At 44.0% G+C, this 18,261-nt stretch overlaps 1 protein-coding gene across 4 annotated transcripts in view; it reads right to left on the minus strand.

Annotated features, from left to right (window-relative positions):
- Nucleotides 1–17,529, minus strand: part of Arid1b (AT-rich interaction domain 1B) — a 413,649-nt gene extending 396,120 nt beyond the window's left edge. For 3 of the 4 annotated variants that reach the window (XM_071612881.1, XM_027939394.3, XM_027939393.3), the window contains exon 1: nucleotides 15,757–17,529. In XM_071612881.1, coding sequence (XP_071468982.1) covers nucleotides 15,757–17,514 — 1,758 coding nt within the window. In that variant the 5' untranslated portion in view covers nucleotides 17,515–17,529. Of the gene's footprint in view, nucleotides 1–15,334; nucleotides 15,360–15,756 lie in introns of those variants that run through there. The other variant, XM_071612882.1, reaches the window with a different exon arrangement.
- Nucleotides 17,530–18,261: the final 732 nt, after the last annotated feature.

Here is an 18,261-nt window from a genome sequence, read left to right on the forward strand (position 1 = left end):
GAAACAAGAACACCTTCAAAAATCCCATATGGTTTCTTCATACAATGCCATATGGTTTCTGCTCGTGGGGTCAGATGAGAACTCTGTGTCTATACCACCTTCTCCTCTCTGGCTGAGGAGACAAAGGTGGCAATGGGGACACAAGTTGTGACTTCAACCACTTACAGTGAAAATGTCACTATGTGACATAAGCTGTGCATGCCGAGCATTTATAAATTTCAGAAATAACTATGATAGTTCCTTTATGAACTGACTTATCACACGTTCATACATAGTCCCATTACTAAATAAACATTTTGAAAGTGTCCCATTTTTTTCTCTTGTCCTATGCTTTTTTTAAAAGAGATTCCTTTTTCTTAAATGGGCCTTTATTTTGTTCATTTATTATATGTGGTGCTGAGAATCGAACCCAGTGTGTCACACATGCCAGGCAAGTGCTCTACCACTAGCCACAGCCACAGCTCCTTTTTATATATATATATATATATATATATATATATATATATATATATATATATATATATATATATATTTTTTTTTTTAGTTGTAGGTGGACACAGTATCTTTATTTATTTTTATGTGATGCTGAGGATCGAACCCAGTGCCTCACACATGCAAGACGGGCACTCTACCACTAAGCCACAGCCCCAGCCCAACCCCAGCTCCTCTTGACCTATGCTTTTAGGTTTCAGTTTTTCAATCCAGGAGCAAACTTTCATGGTAATCAATGCCCCCATCACACTGTCTTGTACATGGCAGTATTCCTTGCTATATCACTAAAACCAACTTGGAACAATGAGTTCTAGGCTGCAAACAAGGATGTCTATCTTGCACCTATCTATAAATGTCCTTGTCCTCATGTTAAACAATGTTCAGTTCTTGATTCCGCTGTACTGCTGCTCTATGATAAAGGCTACCACTTCCACTCGTGTAGCCAGTTGGTTCTGCTATCTCTGGGATTAAATCAGTAATGATATAATATTCTAAACAATAAAATAAAATGAAATATTAATATAAAAGAGGAAATGAGACACAAGTGACACAAGTTTTCATTTAATTCTAGGCTAAAACAGCATTATGGGGGATGTCATTTGGAACTATATCTCAGCTTCAAGTTAAGGAGTGAGCAGGAAGCAAGGAAAACAAGTTGAAAAGTCAGACAACAGAATGGAGCCAGTACTCTGATCTTTCCTCCTGCTCAGACACTTCTACAGTATTGGTTAACTGAAATTTAACTGATATTGCTTGTATAAGACAGCACTGTGAGCCAAACTGTGAGATTTGGTCATTGATAACTTTTTAAAAAGAAAGATAGGGAAGCTTTTTCCAGTACTGAGCCTACCCATAAGACAAAACCAAAGAATGACAGAAAGGGTCTCAGCACCCACCCCAACGCTTTGAGCCCAGCACCAACCGCTCTGGCTCCAAAGGGGCCATGTGGCAACAGATAATTATAATCGCATGTCATAGAACAACTCTGCCAAAGAAGCAGGGGAGTTTTCTGCGTACATCTGTTTTTGTTTGTACGCTGTGGACTAATGGCTTGATTCTTTTAATAATTTTGTGCACTGGGGGTGTAGGTCAATGGTAGAGTACCTACCTGGCATGTGCAAGGTTCAGTCCCCAGCACCGCGGGGGGTGGGGGGGGTTGTTGATGTTGATGTTGGTGTTTAGTTGATAATTTTCACTATCATAACAGTTCACTTTGGGCATGTAATGAATATTACATTTTATTCTGTTGGTTTCTTACTTTACAATTCTTTCTGTTGCCTACAGTTTTTCTCCTCTCTCCAACCTTCTGGCCCCTGCCTTTCACCTGGCCTCTCTATTTTCTTGCAATCCTGTTTCTTGGGATTCACAGCCTCTGGCCTCATAACACAAGTGACCTGTGACACTGTCCAATCTGCTATCTATTCTTTTATCCAAAGTGACTGAGTACCTACTATGGGCTGCTCTCAATGGAGTTCATCACTCCCCACCCGAGAAACTCCAGTAACAGCCACACTGAAATAAGTCCAGATGGAAGAGAATCTACACTTCTCTTTAAACATCAATACATTATTTTACAGTGTCCTTTGATAACCCTAAGCAATGAACTAGACTGTGGTATGCAGTTCCCCTGACGGGTGAATGTAAATTAATGCTCAGTAACACTATGGGAAAAACCCAATAGCCACCCTTGTGCCCTTGCAGCACGGCTGCTTTTCTCATCTTTGTCTGATAGTGACTGTGGAGTCTTACAATAAACCCTGCAGTTATAACAATGTACTTTTACATGTATTAACAATGACCAAAAAGTACGCTTATTGAAGTATTACTTCCAGCTCTTCAATGGCCTTCCAGAGAAGAGGCAGACTCCGCAGCCCAATGGTGGCCTGTGAATGTCTACTCCCAAGGGTGGTCCTGATGCACAACTGGATTTGAGAAAAACTCCTTAATTCTACCAGTTTGCTCGTCTATCAAACAGACTTACAAGACTGTTGGGAGATGCAGTGTGCCTGGCACACACAGTAGGCATCCAATAACTGCAGCTGTTCCTACTACGGAACACCACACTATTAGTCAAGTTTCTAAAGCTGCAATTCTTCATTTGAGAAGAAGCAAACATTTACCAGTTTTACCAGTCATCCTGACCAGAATGAGAGGCTAAGTTCATTTCCCCATCTCAGGGCCCCAGGCAGATCACCCTTTTCAAAAATCATACAAGCCCGGCTACTGACTCACTCACACTGATATTTTTCTTGCCTCGTCTGCACCCCGCTGGCCACTCTCCTGCACTGGTGCCCTCTGCTCTCCCAGGAGGACTACCCTATGCTTGGTTACAGGCCAGCCTTGAGGATTCTCCAACCAGGGTTCCTGTCTGCCTCCTGGGGGTCTGTCACCCTCCACATCCACTCTTCCTTCAGCAGATGGGGATGTACTTGCTGCTCCATCTTTCCAGCTGCACCCAAACATGCCAGCAGCACTACAGTCCTGTCCTCCAGGGACAGTCACCTTCACATCTTCAATGAATGAAGAGCCCTGAAAGCAACACATTCTGTGTGGTCATGATCAGACACTTTTCCTAAAAATCTTATTGTTCCTCACAGGAAAAAGAAGCAAGTCTTCCTCAGGTCAGAGATAACTTTGCTTCCCCCTTAGCCCACTGCATCCATTAGGCACACGCCCCGCACAGATGTCCGAAGGAATCACCTCTTTCATACCCCAAGGAAAGAGCTGCGTATCAAGAAAAATTCCCAGCACCTGGGACAGAGGCTCTGATGCCTAACAGTATTTCATTAGCCCTAGTGTACACAGAAACGCTCAGCCTGAAAGCCACACAAAAGCATTCGTAAGTTTTCAACTGCCCTAATCACCCTCCTTTTGCCAAGAAACTAGCTGGAGTACTACTTCAGACCTATTATTCTCAGAAAGAGAAATTTCCTTCTGAATACTCTGTGTATCAACCTAATCAAGTATCATGACTATTATTTATACTGAGTTGTACTTTAATTCCAAGTGTGTACATTGACAAGGCAAAGATAAACTTCTTTTAAAACTATTTTACCTAATAATTCTAGTTTTATCCAAAATTTCATTGTTCATCAATTACAGTTATTAATCATTACAAAACTGAGTGAGAACTCTCATGTGAGTTGAATTCTAAGCACCAATTCATTTCAGAATTTTACAGCACAAAGCCAAGAAGAGCTGTCATACGAGTGTCAGAAACGTATCTCTGTGTTTCTTTGAAAGGTCCACCTAAATTAAATGCATCTAAGGCCACATATCTGCCCACAGTATTAAAAGTATTTAATTCTAAAGTATCATTTTAAAAATGAACAAAAATTCAAGAGATTTCAAACACAGGTTGGAAAGGAAGAGAAAGAGTAGTCAGAACTTATTAGAAAAGCCCACAATGAGAACTTCTTTTTCTAAGTCAACACTGTCCTTCCATCTGGCTGGCTGCTGCACTGCAGGTCCTGCACCTCGGCACGTCCATCACCCACACCGCGCGAGTTTTCGCACTGGCCCAGGGAGAAAGCCCGCCTGCCTGTCCAAACTGCCTGGGCTGTCTGTGCACGTTCCATGTGAATCCAATTTCCTTGCATTACCTCTGCCCAGGTCAGGGATGAATGGCTGTCAAATTCCCAGTGGAATAAAAAGAAAAACCCTTTCTTCCTGAGGCAGCAAGTTTCAATTCACAGAGCACATGGCTAATCTACATGTGTGAAGGTCACGGCACTTCAGTCAGAGAGGTTAAGAATGGAGCGGCTCACGTAAGGGGCTGTCTTAAACATCTTGGCATGATGCCCAACAAGTAAGATTGTTGAAAAGCAATAGATAGCTTCTGGCAACAGCAAGGGGGAAATATTTTGATCATGTGATGCTGTACACACTACCTAGTTTATTTCACATATGAAATACTTTCCCAGTCCCTAAAAATTACCACATACATAAAACAAATACAGATTTCAGCTTCACCAGTTTAGCTATGCTAGCAGAAGTCCCTCTTCAAAAAATGATTTATATGAAATTTCTAGATGCGCTAATATAACTTCAACATACTGACAACTGGTTGGCTCAAATATCTTACCAGCTGACTACAACTTCTTTGCATTAGCTTTTCAATGAAGCATGAAACTACTTAGTCCACAAAAGGATATTTAGGCTACAAAAATCATATTCCTTTAAGTTATTCAAGCGTCACTGTCTTAAATACAATTCCTCTTCTCCATTACCCCTCATTCTCTCCTTCTCACTAATCACTTACTAAGACAAAATACAAAACTGCTTTTTGCCTCCAGTTTTCATTAACCAATTGCTGAATAAAATACTGGTGTTTAAAAGTGCTCATGGTTCTGAACAATCTCAAGTGGAGGAGGAAGGACAAGGTCTCACCATACAGGACGGACACCAGGTGAAGGGGATGAAACCCAGAACTGTGAGCAAGTCTCCACTGCAGGACCGGCCCTTCCTGACCCATCCAATGATTAGAAGATGCTGGCTCTAAGGCAGGGAAGGGAAGGTTCTCAAGGCCAGCAAACTCCGAACCAGTGTGACTATGATTTTAACCTATTTAATACAGGGAGAAAATTAATTAGAAGCAAAAGTCCAATTTGGAAGTTGTCTGCCTACCAACAACTTCCCTCAACTCAAAATTTAAATCGCTTAGAGGCCAGAGCTGTTCAATCCATATTTCCAATTAAGTGGAATAGGAAGCAATACAAAAATCTCCCACAAACTATCTTGATTAATTTATTCACCAATATTTACTTAGTGACCTAAGGATCCCTTTATGCTAAACAGGGAACACAATGTTCAAAAGCTTACAAATATTCTCTGGATACATATTTATCTGGACAGACCAGTGCCCTACACACCTAGGTCACAAAGTATTTGTTGATAGTTTGATAAGAGCAAAACTAAATTCTTCAAATATCAATATTTTGAAGTTATTTTTCCTTTCTTAAAAGTATGACTATTTTTTAAGAAACATAAAAACTACAACAGACATTTTAGAAATGCTCAATAACTAACTTTGACTAGACATTTGACAAGGTAAAGAGAAACAGAGGGGCTGGACAGGATTGCGCACTAGGCAGTCAGTCAGTACCTTACAAAGGCTACTCCTCAAAATAAAAAACACAACTCTATGAATTAACTATAGTTTCTCATTCCTATAGAAATGAGGAACTATAAAGCACAGAGAAATAAAGTAACTTGCCTGAGGTCACACAGCTAGTAACTGTCCAAACTTCCAGATCTTCTAACCTGGGTTCTGGCTCTTGAGCTTGCCCCTGCTTCCATCAGGTTAACTTCTGCTCATCAACCAAGTCTTAGCTGATCAGCAGGTGCCTTCTGTTCCTACCCCAATCCTCAACCTAGTCTATGAGAAGTGCCCCCCTAACAAAACTTCTTTACGCTGCCTCAGTGGACATGTTTACTTGTCCTTAATCATCGGGCCCTAGTCACCAAAGGACTCCACAAATACAGTGCAAAACACACAGCAGGCACCACGTGTGTCTGATGCCCATATTCTTGCCATGATGGCAAGAAGCCCTGACACATATAAAACTGTTCAATAACTGAAACCTGTCAATGTACTTGAAGCACCTTGTCCAGTAGATCTAATGGTTTCTTCTCACTTACTGCAATCAATTATTCTTCTGCAGTGCTAGTTTGCCTACTGAGAAGAATGCATACATGCCATGGTATAGACAGAAAGAAAACCTCCTCTTTGGGACACAAAATTATCATTTTGATTTTATTAACATATATACTTACAACTGGGCTTCTCTGTTTTAAATATGAATAAATTGTGATATAATCCCTCTCTGTCAAAAAATAAATAAATAAAACTGTTCAATAAGGTTAAGAAATGACCCAAATATTAAATTCTTTGTGCTAATGATAATGTGAAGTCATTTCTTTCATAAAACATCATATGGATGGCACCCAAAATAAAATCCAAATTAGGATCACTTTCTCATCAACATCACAGCATCTAAGAACAATCTGCAAGCACAGTCAGTCTGTCCAGTACAGCCTGGGCAGACTTCCTTACAACAGATATTGAAAATGGGTAACACAGTCTTCAGAAAATATTCATTTTGGATACATAATCAACTACTCTTCAAGCATGTTTTAGATGATGCATTTTGAGGGACATAGTCTTTCTGAGTAAGAGCTGCAAAAGAAAAATGTAGTCATTTACCTTAATTTCTACTTGGTAAAACACCAAGAGTTAATGATAATTCATCAGGGAGAATTATGGATCATAGGCTGTATTTACACTCTGTATCTGAAGCCCAAGAGGTGCTCAGTAAGTATTTGTTCATAATAGAATTAAATTTCGTTTTATAAATCTCATAATAAAACAAACGGAACTGTCTTTACATGTTTGAGGCAGCTCCTGGCATTCTCAGACTTGACATTCCCCTTTTCAACTATTTAAGAGCAGTCCTAACCTCCAGGTGTAATAAATTACAATTCTGCTAGGGACCAAATATGAATATACTCAGTGAAGTTGAAGCAGACACAGAAGCAAGTTATTTAACCAATAAGAAGCCAAAGTCGGGCTGGGGTTGTGGCTCAGTGGTAAAGCGCTTGCTAGCAAGTGTGAGGCACTGGGTTTGATCTTCAGCACCACATAAAAATAAATAAAATAAAGGCATGCTGTCCATCTACAACTACAAAAAAAATTTTTAAAATAAACAAATAAAGGTATTGTGTCCATCTACAACTAAAAAATTTAAAAAAGAAAAAGCCAAATTCCAGCACCCAGAAGCTTCAAATTTTAAATTTAAGATTCTAGTTCTAAATTTTTGAAATTTTGTTCCTTGGCAAAAACTAGTACTCCTGAAAAGCCAATCATTTTTGCAGGTCATTTGCTAGTGACTTTTGTAGCCAGAAGAAAGAACTTAATAATTAACACTAATCCTGGAACCGTGAACGGAGTAGAAATTTGGGTATAATGACATCAGCCCACTGCAGCTCTACCGGTAACCAAATCCAAGAGTTCCGATCAGTACCAAACCACATTTCTTGGGGAAAATTACAATAGAATGTGCAAAAAGTGAGTCTTAACACAGGCCTCGGTTTGTATTCACTGGTCGTGCCTGGGACCTGGTGCAGTGGCGCTGAGCTGATCAGGCACTCTCTGCAAACAATTCACAATGGCACAGGATTTGGAGCAGGGAGGGTTTGGGCATCCCTAACTGTCAGAGGCAAGGGCTTGTCCTCAACCATACCCTGAAGTGCGGCAGCACAAGGCATAGAACAAGAAACCCAGCCACACCCCTCTTGGGAAGGCAGGTGGGCAAAGAGGACACACCAAAGGTTTTACCTCCAAGACTTCAGCAGAGGTTTCCACAACCCAGCCTGTAGCAACATTCCAGACAAGGAAACTGGGCCCCTGCTGGATGGAAGAGTGAATAGGCACCCAAGTCCCCAAATGAGCCCATGTCTGACCGCTTACTTCCAAGCCATGATCTTTCCACTGCATTGAACCCCTCATAAGACAGTCTTTTCTCTCATAAATCCTCATAATCATAAATACACTGATATTCAACAAATACACCAGTCTCTTAGGAAACAGTCTGCTTCTTCAGAAAGATACCTGCTCAGTAGCAGCAACATTTGACATTTGTTTCCAAGGTCATCATAATTCACTGGGTAAAATGAAATTATTATTAAAAAATATTCACTGGAAACAAAATTTAAAGGATCTCACACTGGGCTTATAGCTTGATGTATGGCTAGTTCTTAATATTTCAAAAATTAGATGCCAAATTCTTGATCAATTTTGGAATTACTAATCATTTTTTAAAAATCAAGCTATGAAGTATGGCAAATAGTTGAACTTCTAAGATGCTCATCATAAAAAGAAACAGGAGATGATACTAAGAATTCCGGAACTGCCTCCACTCATCATCACTGCCTCGTTTTCTGAAAGGTTTATTTCAGGACCCAGAAGCAGTAGCTGAATTTACTCCTCAGCCAGCATACATTATCTAAACAGTTACCAAAAATACCCCAGCAATCTAAGTGTCTTCCTAAATCTGAGCAGACTGTTTAACTTTTTTCCAAGAGTCTGTGTAATGTAGAAAACTGAGAAAAAGAAAAAGGACCATTCTATATAAATTTGAAAGTGATTATATTTTCCCTTTTTTAGTTATTATTCTCTGTAGTGGATCTACATTTTGCTCTGGCACAAAGCCAATACCTGACTGGGAGAAATGGAAAAGTTGGGATAACAACAGCCACATCCTATCAAGCACAATGACTTGTGTTACCCAAAGCCACTCCCTCACCCAAAAAAACTGGGCCACTAGGCTGCTGACCCACAATGCTGCTACAGACACTCTGTTAAAATGAGCTAGTTCTAACTCAATGATGCCAAAATCCATAATCCACGGGAACAAACACAAGCGCCAGCAGCAACCCAGACCCTAGCCACTGCCTACATCTCACTCAGGCTGAGTGAGAAAATGTGTGCTCTGTAAGGAGTGCCCATCTGATTGCTGGGAGTGGACATTTATGGAACAGACACCTGACAGCACACACAAATACTAAAATGTCTATGCCTTAAAGAAATAATTGCTGCTTCTTAAGGAGCAGTCCATTTCCTCTGTGTCCTCCATGGAATCCGGCGCTAAAAGTACGTAACTGAACATGTGAAGAGGTGGCTACCTTTCAGCATCCCCAGCAATTAAAAAACAATTCTAATATTTTATACACACTCACACACACACACGTGCACAAAAGGCTGTTCATAAGAAAGAAGTATCCCTTTGCAGCAGCCTTTAAAATGTAATTAAAAGGCCAACTGTCTTAGTTTAGGAATTTTTCTATGTACAGAGAATTTCTATGTACAGAGATAAAAGCTAATGACATGAGGTGGAGCACAAAACCCTACCAAAGAGGACACAGCATCACCTGGCCTGGCTCTCTACCCTGGGCGGATGATGAGAAGCCCAAATACCCACAACACAGCAAGAACGGGAAAAATGACTACCATCAATGGTCTTCGATACTAGGAGAAAAACAAAACTAAATGTTTAAGAGAGGCTAAGGGCTGGGGCTATAGCTCAGTGGCAGAGTGCTTGCCTAGCATTTGTGAGGCACTGGGTTGGATCCTTAGCACTACATAAAAATAAAATAAAATAAAGGTATGCTGTCCATTCACAACTACAAAAAAAAATTTTTAAAGAGAGAGGCTAAAAATGCAAATGGTAAGAGCTCATTTCTACACCCTATCATCCAAACAAGTCCCAGGTTTCACTCAAAAAGAAACAAACCAAAAATACCCCAAACCTTCAAACTTCAGAAAAATTCCAAAAAGCTGCTATTAAACTTTCAATGACACATCTGCAACAAAACAATTAACCTAAATGATACAGCTCCAAAAAGAATCTGTGAAGATTATTATAAAGTTAGAAGGGGGAAGAAGTGATGGACTGATTAAAAAAAAACAAACGAAAAAGATTACCAGCATTTCCAGGGGCTGCAGAGGAAGACTTCGCTAATAGACTAAGAAAAGGCAAAACTGACTATCACAGAAACAAGATCACTTAGAATACACAGCAATAGCAAGCGATTTCAAAGTCTGACATGAAGAATTCGAAGAGAAAAACACTTTAGGAAGATGAAAATGTGTTGAACTAGATGGTGGTGATGGCTGTACAGCAATGTGAACATATTTAATGCCAATGGCCTGTATGCCTCTAAACGGGTAAAATGGTAAATTTTACATTATGTGTGTTTTACCACTATAAGAAAATATACACCTGCATGTATAAATGTTTAAGCACCCCATTACCAAAAAAAAAAAAAGGCGGCACAGCATTGTTCATGAAAGACTTTCTCCTCTTCAGTAAGTATGACCTCCCCTGTAGAGTTGTCGGCTAGTAAGTCTTATCTAGGTTTTCAGACTCATCTTTCCTGAAGGCCAGATGAGATACTAAGAAGTGCACCCTGTAGGGTGAGAAGATCCAGAGAGGCCGGGTCTCAGCTAGTTCCAAAGGACTGTCTTGCTACAATAGTCCACTCCAGATTCTGCTGCCATCTACCTGATTTTAATAATGGAAATAAGAGGGTCTACTGGTAAACCAGATAGGCTTTAGACTTTAAGGCTTTAGTCTCTTTCTCAGCAATGAATATCATTCAAGAAACAATTTAATTTCATCATTAATTCATCTGTCAAATAGTAGCCTTCTAATATTCTTGGCATTGATCCATACGTGAGTTTGAAAACTGCCTGCTGGACCCAATACAAATAAGTAAATCTAAGGAAATATTTTCTTGCTATTACTATAGGTTAAAAACTTTGAAAGTAAAATATGTTTGTTGAAAACATACTGCGGACTCATGTATGGTATTTTGATAAATTCACTTATTCAGTTAATGTGAATCATTAAAACTATAGGTTGTAAACCAATAATACAACAAATGTAGATGTTACCATAGGGTAAAATAATATATGCTTATGTACAGGCAGATAATGATAACAAATGACACCTAAATTATTTCCTTTACATCAAATTTCTGAAAGAAAAAGTCACTAAAGTATACCAAAATCAGAATTAATTTACTGAATCACCCCCATTAAACCAAAAAGGACAATTTACTCTTGTGCAAATAACCTCCAAACTAGAAAAAAAACAATACAGTACTGCATTCTAGGTTTGTGAAATGTAAACACACTCGTGGTGGCTACAAACTTCTGCTTGGTGCTCCTCCCCCACACTGCAAGGAACTAGGATTTGGGATTCCTCAGCCTGGAGCAGCACACACAGCAAGTGTGCACAGCTCAGCTTTCCAGGTCCACAGAGACTCTCGCAAAAGCCTCCTGTTGGAGGAAAGACACCTCTAAGAAAGGACACAACTGAAAACTAGCCAAAGTCAAAAAAGCCTAAGAGGTGGGATTTGGTCACAGCATTGTAAAATGTCACAAAATTTTTATAACATCCATTTTGAAAATCTAAATATTGCAAAAAAAATTAATAGTGTTGAGTTTTACCAATATTAACTTCAGCCTCCATAAATCTGTGGTTTTTCAGAAACACATAACAGTTCTATCAAACAAAAATATCAACCTTAAATGAACATCTACACACAAGCCAAAATGAAAGTGACACGAGTGAAATCTCAGTCCCTTTGCACAAAATATGGCTCAAAGCACACAGATCCAGGACCTGGGGATCATCAGCTAGTATACAGTGAGAAACGCCTCCTGATCCAGGACCGGCATAAACTAAAACAGCTCTAGTCCAAATCCAAATCTGCATCACCCATCAGCCCACAAAATGAGGAAAAAAATGTCTTGGGCCTCAACCAAATGTAAATCAAACCACCCGCCTCTTAGGAGAGGAACGGGTTAAGTAAACCAGCCGATCCTCACCGTTTGCAATGAGGTCAGTTCCTATCACATCCGAAGTTGTCCTTTTAAATGTACCCAATTCCAAATTATACAGGAATAGAAGCCATTAATAAGAAATAGAGCCAAAATTTCCACCCCATTCTATTACACCTGCTTTCTTTAAAAGAAGTCCTTCTAGGGAAACTAAAATGAGCTTATATTAAAGTCTTACTGGACATTGTCTTATATTTTTTAAATTGGTTCTCAAACCAGAATTCATAGTATTTTTATACTGGCGTAAGGATGCTTTTCTCTTCGTTAAAAGTATAGTAAAGGAACAAGATTTAGAGGTTAAGTACATTAATCAAAGTGTCCGAGTATGGTCTGCATTATTTCCATATCCATAACACACTTCTGAGGCAATACAATGTTGAGAAAAATGGAACAAATATATAAAAAACCTGGTCAAAAACTCTTTCTTAAAAGCAGACAAATAAATCAAAGTAAAAAAGGATTCCGGTTTCCCACTACAGACCAAAGGTAAGAATGTGTTGTTCCCTAGAAGGTACTCAATGATTTAGTATTAATGTAAACATAAATTTAAGTGATAGCTGTCTAATGGTGGTTACCACTAAGATAACAACCACCACCAAAAAAAAAAAAAAGACCGAAAAGATCAAGTAGCACAAAAATCAGGATTCCCAATAAAAACAATTTTAAGCCATAAATAATTTTATCCCATATAACAGAAAAGTGTAAACATTTTGCTACATTTTCTTTTTAAAATGATAGGCCTTTTGTATGAATCACCAGTTTCACCTATATATACCTTCTGTGGCAAATTTAGGCCACAAAAATCTTTATAAGATTTAAAATATCAAATAACCTAAAATTTCATAGGGGAGTAAGCAGGTAATCTTAAGATACAATGTATCTTATGCACATCTTAAGGTAATCAGTAATAAGTTTGCTGATTCCTGCTTTGTAAAGCCAGCTAATCACTTCTCTTTTAATGGTAAGACTCTTTTTTATTACATTGTATTAAATTCTATAAAAATGAAAATAAAATAGCATGAATGGAATTCAACACAAACGTGGACATCATAAAATCTCTATGTATGAGCTGACTTCAGTGTTCCTTTTAAGACTGCTCTATCTAAATACTTATCTCAAAAAAATCCAGTAACAAACTCAATCATAAAATGACTTATTTCACTCTAAAGACTCCCTCCAATGTGCTTTATTCCCAATTACAAAAACATTTGCTACCCAGTATAAACCATTTCTTAAAATCAAAAATGAAACTAAATATATTCAAGCTCAAATTTTTGTTTTCATTATTTAACAAAATGATTTAATAACATTTTATGACCTATAGTCAGGTAGTAATTTAATACTTTCGACAAATGACTGTTTCTAATAATTATCATATAACAAATACTAAATAACACTAGCCTTCCAAAAAGAAAAGGGGGGGAATATGAAAAAGACATTCCACATGTTATTAGTTAGGTACCAAAAAGAATCTGTGAATCGAGGTCGTATGTTCTGTCGTTTTCCCCCTCAAAGATAAAAAGCTATTCCCAAGGATCACACTGAGGACAAAATGGACTCACTCTCATTAAAAGAAATCAAAATATTTAAAATGATTGGTATCATTAAAAAATAATACTTTAAAGTAACATGGACCTAAATATGCCTCTAACTTCATTTGTTTGTAGTTTACAAAGATGACAATTTTAGACAACCCCTTTAAAAACAAGCTGACAAAGCAAATCTTTTAAAAATTAATTACATGGGTTTATTTATATTTCTCTTTAATATTTGTACTTGTATGAATCAAAAATAAAAACTGAAATCACAATATTTTCATCAAGAATAGGAAACACTACCATTAAAAGGAAAACTCCATTAACCAAAGATGTTAAACCAACATTCACATGATGATTTCTTAAATTTAGGCCTTTCCTGGCTCTAACAATTCTTTCCTCTAATATACTATTATTATTTAAATACACCTTCCTAAAACAAATGAGCTAACTAAAATCATATAAACCATCACTGTTATTCCCTTTTAACAGATTAGAATTTTTAAAGATTTCATAGCATTAAGATGTCTATGAAAGAAAGATTATTTGGAAGAAACACCCAATACAACTTGTCTATAATGCAGTTTAAATAATTCACTGTGTAAGCAGTTTAAATAATGCTAACCTATTTTGTCACCTAACAAAGTAATCAAAGAAAAAGATTCCTAAATTGTCCAAATCAAAAACAAATACAAAATGATTCCTAGCATTTCACAGGGATATCCATAGTTTCTATTTTAACTAATTGTCCACTGCAAAAATTATGGTTTTCTCATTTCGTTCTTTTTAAATACGCCAATTCAAAGTAAAACTCCTTATCCACAAGCGTCTTAAAACAGTCACAATTATTAAAACACAAATCACTAAAAAATGTGTAGCTTTAATCTTGTCATATTAAATACCACCAAAAGATGCTGCGTTTTGGGATGTTAAAATTTTTGTTATATTATGAATGCTGATACACTCAAAAATTCTTTCACTGTTTAATTTGTAAAGAGCAGTCTTTTATAAATGCTTGGCAAATCCAAAAATTGGTACAATTTGTGGTTTAATTACTTTTTAGTGGTCCAATCTTCAGCCTACAAATAAAGTCCATGATACATAAAATGTCCATATTGTTAGATTGTCAAAGATCTGAGTTTTGTAAATGTTCAATACTGAACCCCAGCATAATGTTTTTCTGTATTTAATCCTCTTATTAATAACTATGATTCATAACAATTTAAGCTCTAAATAATATTCCACCTTCCATCTGCTTGTAATAGAGTTATTATTTGTGGCAAGAATTTTTGTGACTGTACTGCTCAGCACTTCTATTTACATCAGCAGTGCTAAATGCCCAATGGTGAGAGGGGAGCCAATCAGATGGCAGATTAGATGTCAACTCAGAGGCAGCTGTCTGGAGACTATTACAGCCAGTTTACCTCCACAATTCAAATTCCAAACCTTGCAAAGGAGATCAAGTCAGTCTTTAGGCTCAGCCTACTAGCAAGAAACAGCAAGAGTACAGGGCGCTTCCTAATAGCGTTGTAGGGCTTGGGTGACAGCAAAATAAAGAAAATCCAAATAAATACGATCCGAAAAGATCCATTTTCACAGGTCTAAACTCACTAGCTATACTGAATAAAACGTATGCCTAATCCATGATCAAAAATAAGTTCAATCGATCCGGAATGTGCTCCTTTAACACAGCCTCCCGGCTGAAGGTGACTCCTTGCAGGCAGCCCGAGAGCCCGATAATGGATTTCCCCGGCCGTGCTCGGGAGCCATCGACTGCTTCCCTCCACGCCGCTGCACACTGGCCTCATTCCTGCCAGCAAACGTTCAAACTCCACGCCCGCACCGAACGCTCTGGCCGGGCAGCCCCGCTGTCACAGGGCTCCCCTCTCTTGCCTGCCCTTACCTCGGAAGCCGAGGGCGACGCAGCGGCCGAAGGAGGGAGAAAGTTCTCCCTCTCGGCCCGGTCGGGGCACGCTGCCGGCGCTGCCAGCGCGGATCCGCTCGGTACCCCAGACCCGCCGCCCCGCTCGGCTCCCCCGCGGCGGGCCTGGGATGGTGGCCCGTCCCGGGGCCTGGGCTCGCCGAGGCGGTGAGGGTGCGGGTCCGCGGCCCGGCCCGCCCGGCGCGGCCCCGCGCGGCCCGGACAGCGCGGCCGGCGCGGGGCGCGCCGAGCCGGGCGGGAGGCGGCCGCGCGAGGAAATGGCCCTGGCGCCGCGCCCCCGCCGCCCCCGCGAGAGACGCGAAAAGTACCCGGCAAAGAAAGAAACTCGGGCTCCGGCGCGCGAGGCCCCGGGCGGAAGCAGGCCCGGCCGGCGCGGGGGTTACCTGGGATCTGCCCATGGTCGGTCCGGGGGTGCCGGGGCTCATCGCCGGGTGACTCCTTTGTTGCGCGGCCGCCCAGGCCGGGCTGGCAGCGGCGTACTGGGCGCCCAGGTCCTTGCCCAAGCCCATGCCCGCGGCCGCCTGCTGGCCGCCCGCCGCCGCCCCCGCCGCCGCCTGGGACTGGGGCTGCGACGGCGGCGGCGGCGGCGCGCTGGGGCTGCTGTAGTCGGGGTAGCTGCCGCCGTAGCTCCGCATCATGGGGCTGGGCGAGGTGAGCAGCTGGTTGAGGGTCGGGGTGGCCCCCGACGGGTGCTGGTTCTGCCCGGCGAAGCGCTGGAAGCCCCCCGCCGCCGCGCCGGCGGCCGCCTTGCTGAGGCTCGCGGCCCCGCTGCCCCCGGGGCCCATCATCATGCCGCCGCCCTGCTGCCGGGGGGAGCTCAGCACCCCGTACCCCGAGGACGAGCCCCCATAGCCGCCGCCGCCGCCTCCTGCTGCTGCTGCTGCCGCCGCGGCCGCCGCCGCCACAGCTCCCGCTCCTGCTGCTGCTGCTGCTGCTGCTGCTCCTGCTCCTCCTCCTCCTCCTCCTCCTCCTCCTCCGCTGCCTCCTCCTCCTCCGCCGCCGCCGCCGCCGCCGCCCGCGCCGGGCCGGCTGTAGCCCGGATAATGGTTGTACTGGCTGTTGGGGTACCCTTCGTGGGAGTTCTGCAGGGGGTCCATGCTGCTGGGGGCACCGGCGGCGGCTGAGGCGGAGTGCATCATCCCCATCCCGGGGCTTTGTTGTCCGCCATGTTGATCAAAGCAAGGCCCAGCGCGGCCGCCGGGGCCGCCGCTAGCAGGGGCAGCGCTGCCATAGTAATTATTAAACTCCGAGACGGCCGCCGGGCCGCCGCCGCCGCCGCCGCCCCCGGGCACGGCGACCGGCGGCTGCTGTGCGCCCAGGGCGCCCAGGCCCGGGTGCTCGTAGCGGCCTCCCGCCGGCTCCCCCATCTTGGGCGGCGCGTCGTCCTCGTCGCCCGGCTTGCTCAGCAGAGGCTGGCCCGGGGGGTCTGCCTGGCTGCCCGCGGCACTGTCCTTGGCGCCTCCATGTTGCGGCTGCTCCATGTCGGGGCCGGGCTGAGGCGCGCCGCCGCCCGCGCCGCCCAGGCTGTTGTTGTTGGAAATGGGATGTTGCTGCTGCTGTTGTTGCTGCTGCTGCTGCTGCTGCTGCTGGAACTGGTTTAGCTGCTGCTGTAGTGCGTGGTGGTGGTGGAGGTGGTGGGCATGGTGGTGGTGGTGGTGGGCATGGTGGTGGTGGTGGTGCTGCTGGTGGGGCGGCGCGGCGGGGGCCTCGCCAACGGCTTTCAGTTTGTGGTTGGGGAGCAGCCCCGTCTCCATGGCCGAGCCCGGGCCCGACGAGGAGGAAGAGGAGGACGCCGCCGCCGCGGAGGAGGAGGAGGACAGCGCAGCGGCGCTTCCACCCTCCTTGAGAGCCGCCTCGGAGCCGCCGCTCTTGGCGCTGTTAGTGCTGGCGGCGGCGGCCGCGGCGCTCGCGCTATGGGCCATGTTCAGTTCGTGACGGGGGTGCAGGGGATGGTGGTGTACACTGTTCAGGCCGCCGCCGCCGTCGCCGCCGCCCCCCAGCATGGGTCCCGGAGCCGCCGCCGCGCCGCGCGCCCCCGCCTCCAGGTCCCGGGCCCCGGGCGCCGGCCGCGGCCCGGGGGGCGCCCGCCGCTCACCGCTGCCCGCCCGTGCCGCCGCCGCCGCTGCTGCCCGCGCGGCCATGATCGCCGCGGCGTGGCGCGGCCGGGCGGGGGGCGGGGGGAGACAATGCCCCCACTTTTTAGTCCGCGGCCCCTCCTGCGCGCATCCACGCGGCCCGCCGGGACGCCGCCGACCCCCTCCCCCTCTGCAGGCCCGCGGGAGCCGCGCGGGCACGCCTTACGGTCTGGGCCTGCTCCCGCTGTGTGCTTTCACGGTGAAAGTTTGGGGTTCAGGTTTAAATGAAACTTTTCTCTTTTCCTCCCTAACCCGGATACGGGTAAATACGCGGCCGCCCGAGCCTGCGGGCCCAGCGCGGCACGCGGGGAGCGAGCGAGCCACAACTATTATCCACTTCTCTCCGATTACTCCTGCGCACTCGCAAAACGCGGACTGGACTCGGCCCCGGGCGCCGCCGCCCGGCGCAGCCTCGCGGGGACCCACCGGCAGCCCGGGTCGGGCCGCGGCGGCGCTCGGGGCCGGCGGCGGGCGGCCGGGCTGCGCGCTGGCTCGCGCGGGTCTCCTGGCCGGCGGCGGCGGCGTTGGCGTTCGCGTCTGCGAGGAGCGAGACCCAGGCGGAAAAGGAGTCTGACGATCAGACAAAAGAGCGAGAGGGGCTGGGGACAAAGTTCTCCGATGGCCTCGGAGGTTTCGAGCAGCCGGCAGAGAAAGAAAATATTTGGGCAGTCTGAGCAAAAGCACTGTCTCTCCCAGGAGTTATGTAATTTTCCCACAGCGTTGGCCTCCGTGCCTTGAGTTCGGGCCATCAGC

Source organism: Marmota flaviventris, chromosome 6, assembly GCF_047511675.1.
Source record: "Marmota flaviventris isolate mMarFla1 chromosome 6, mMarFla1.hap1, whole genome shotgun sequence".
NCBI classification, from domain to species: Eukaryota; Metazoa; Chordata; class Mammalia; order Rodentia; family Sciuridae; genus Marmota; species Marmota flaviventris.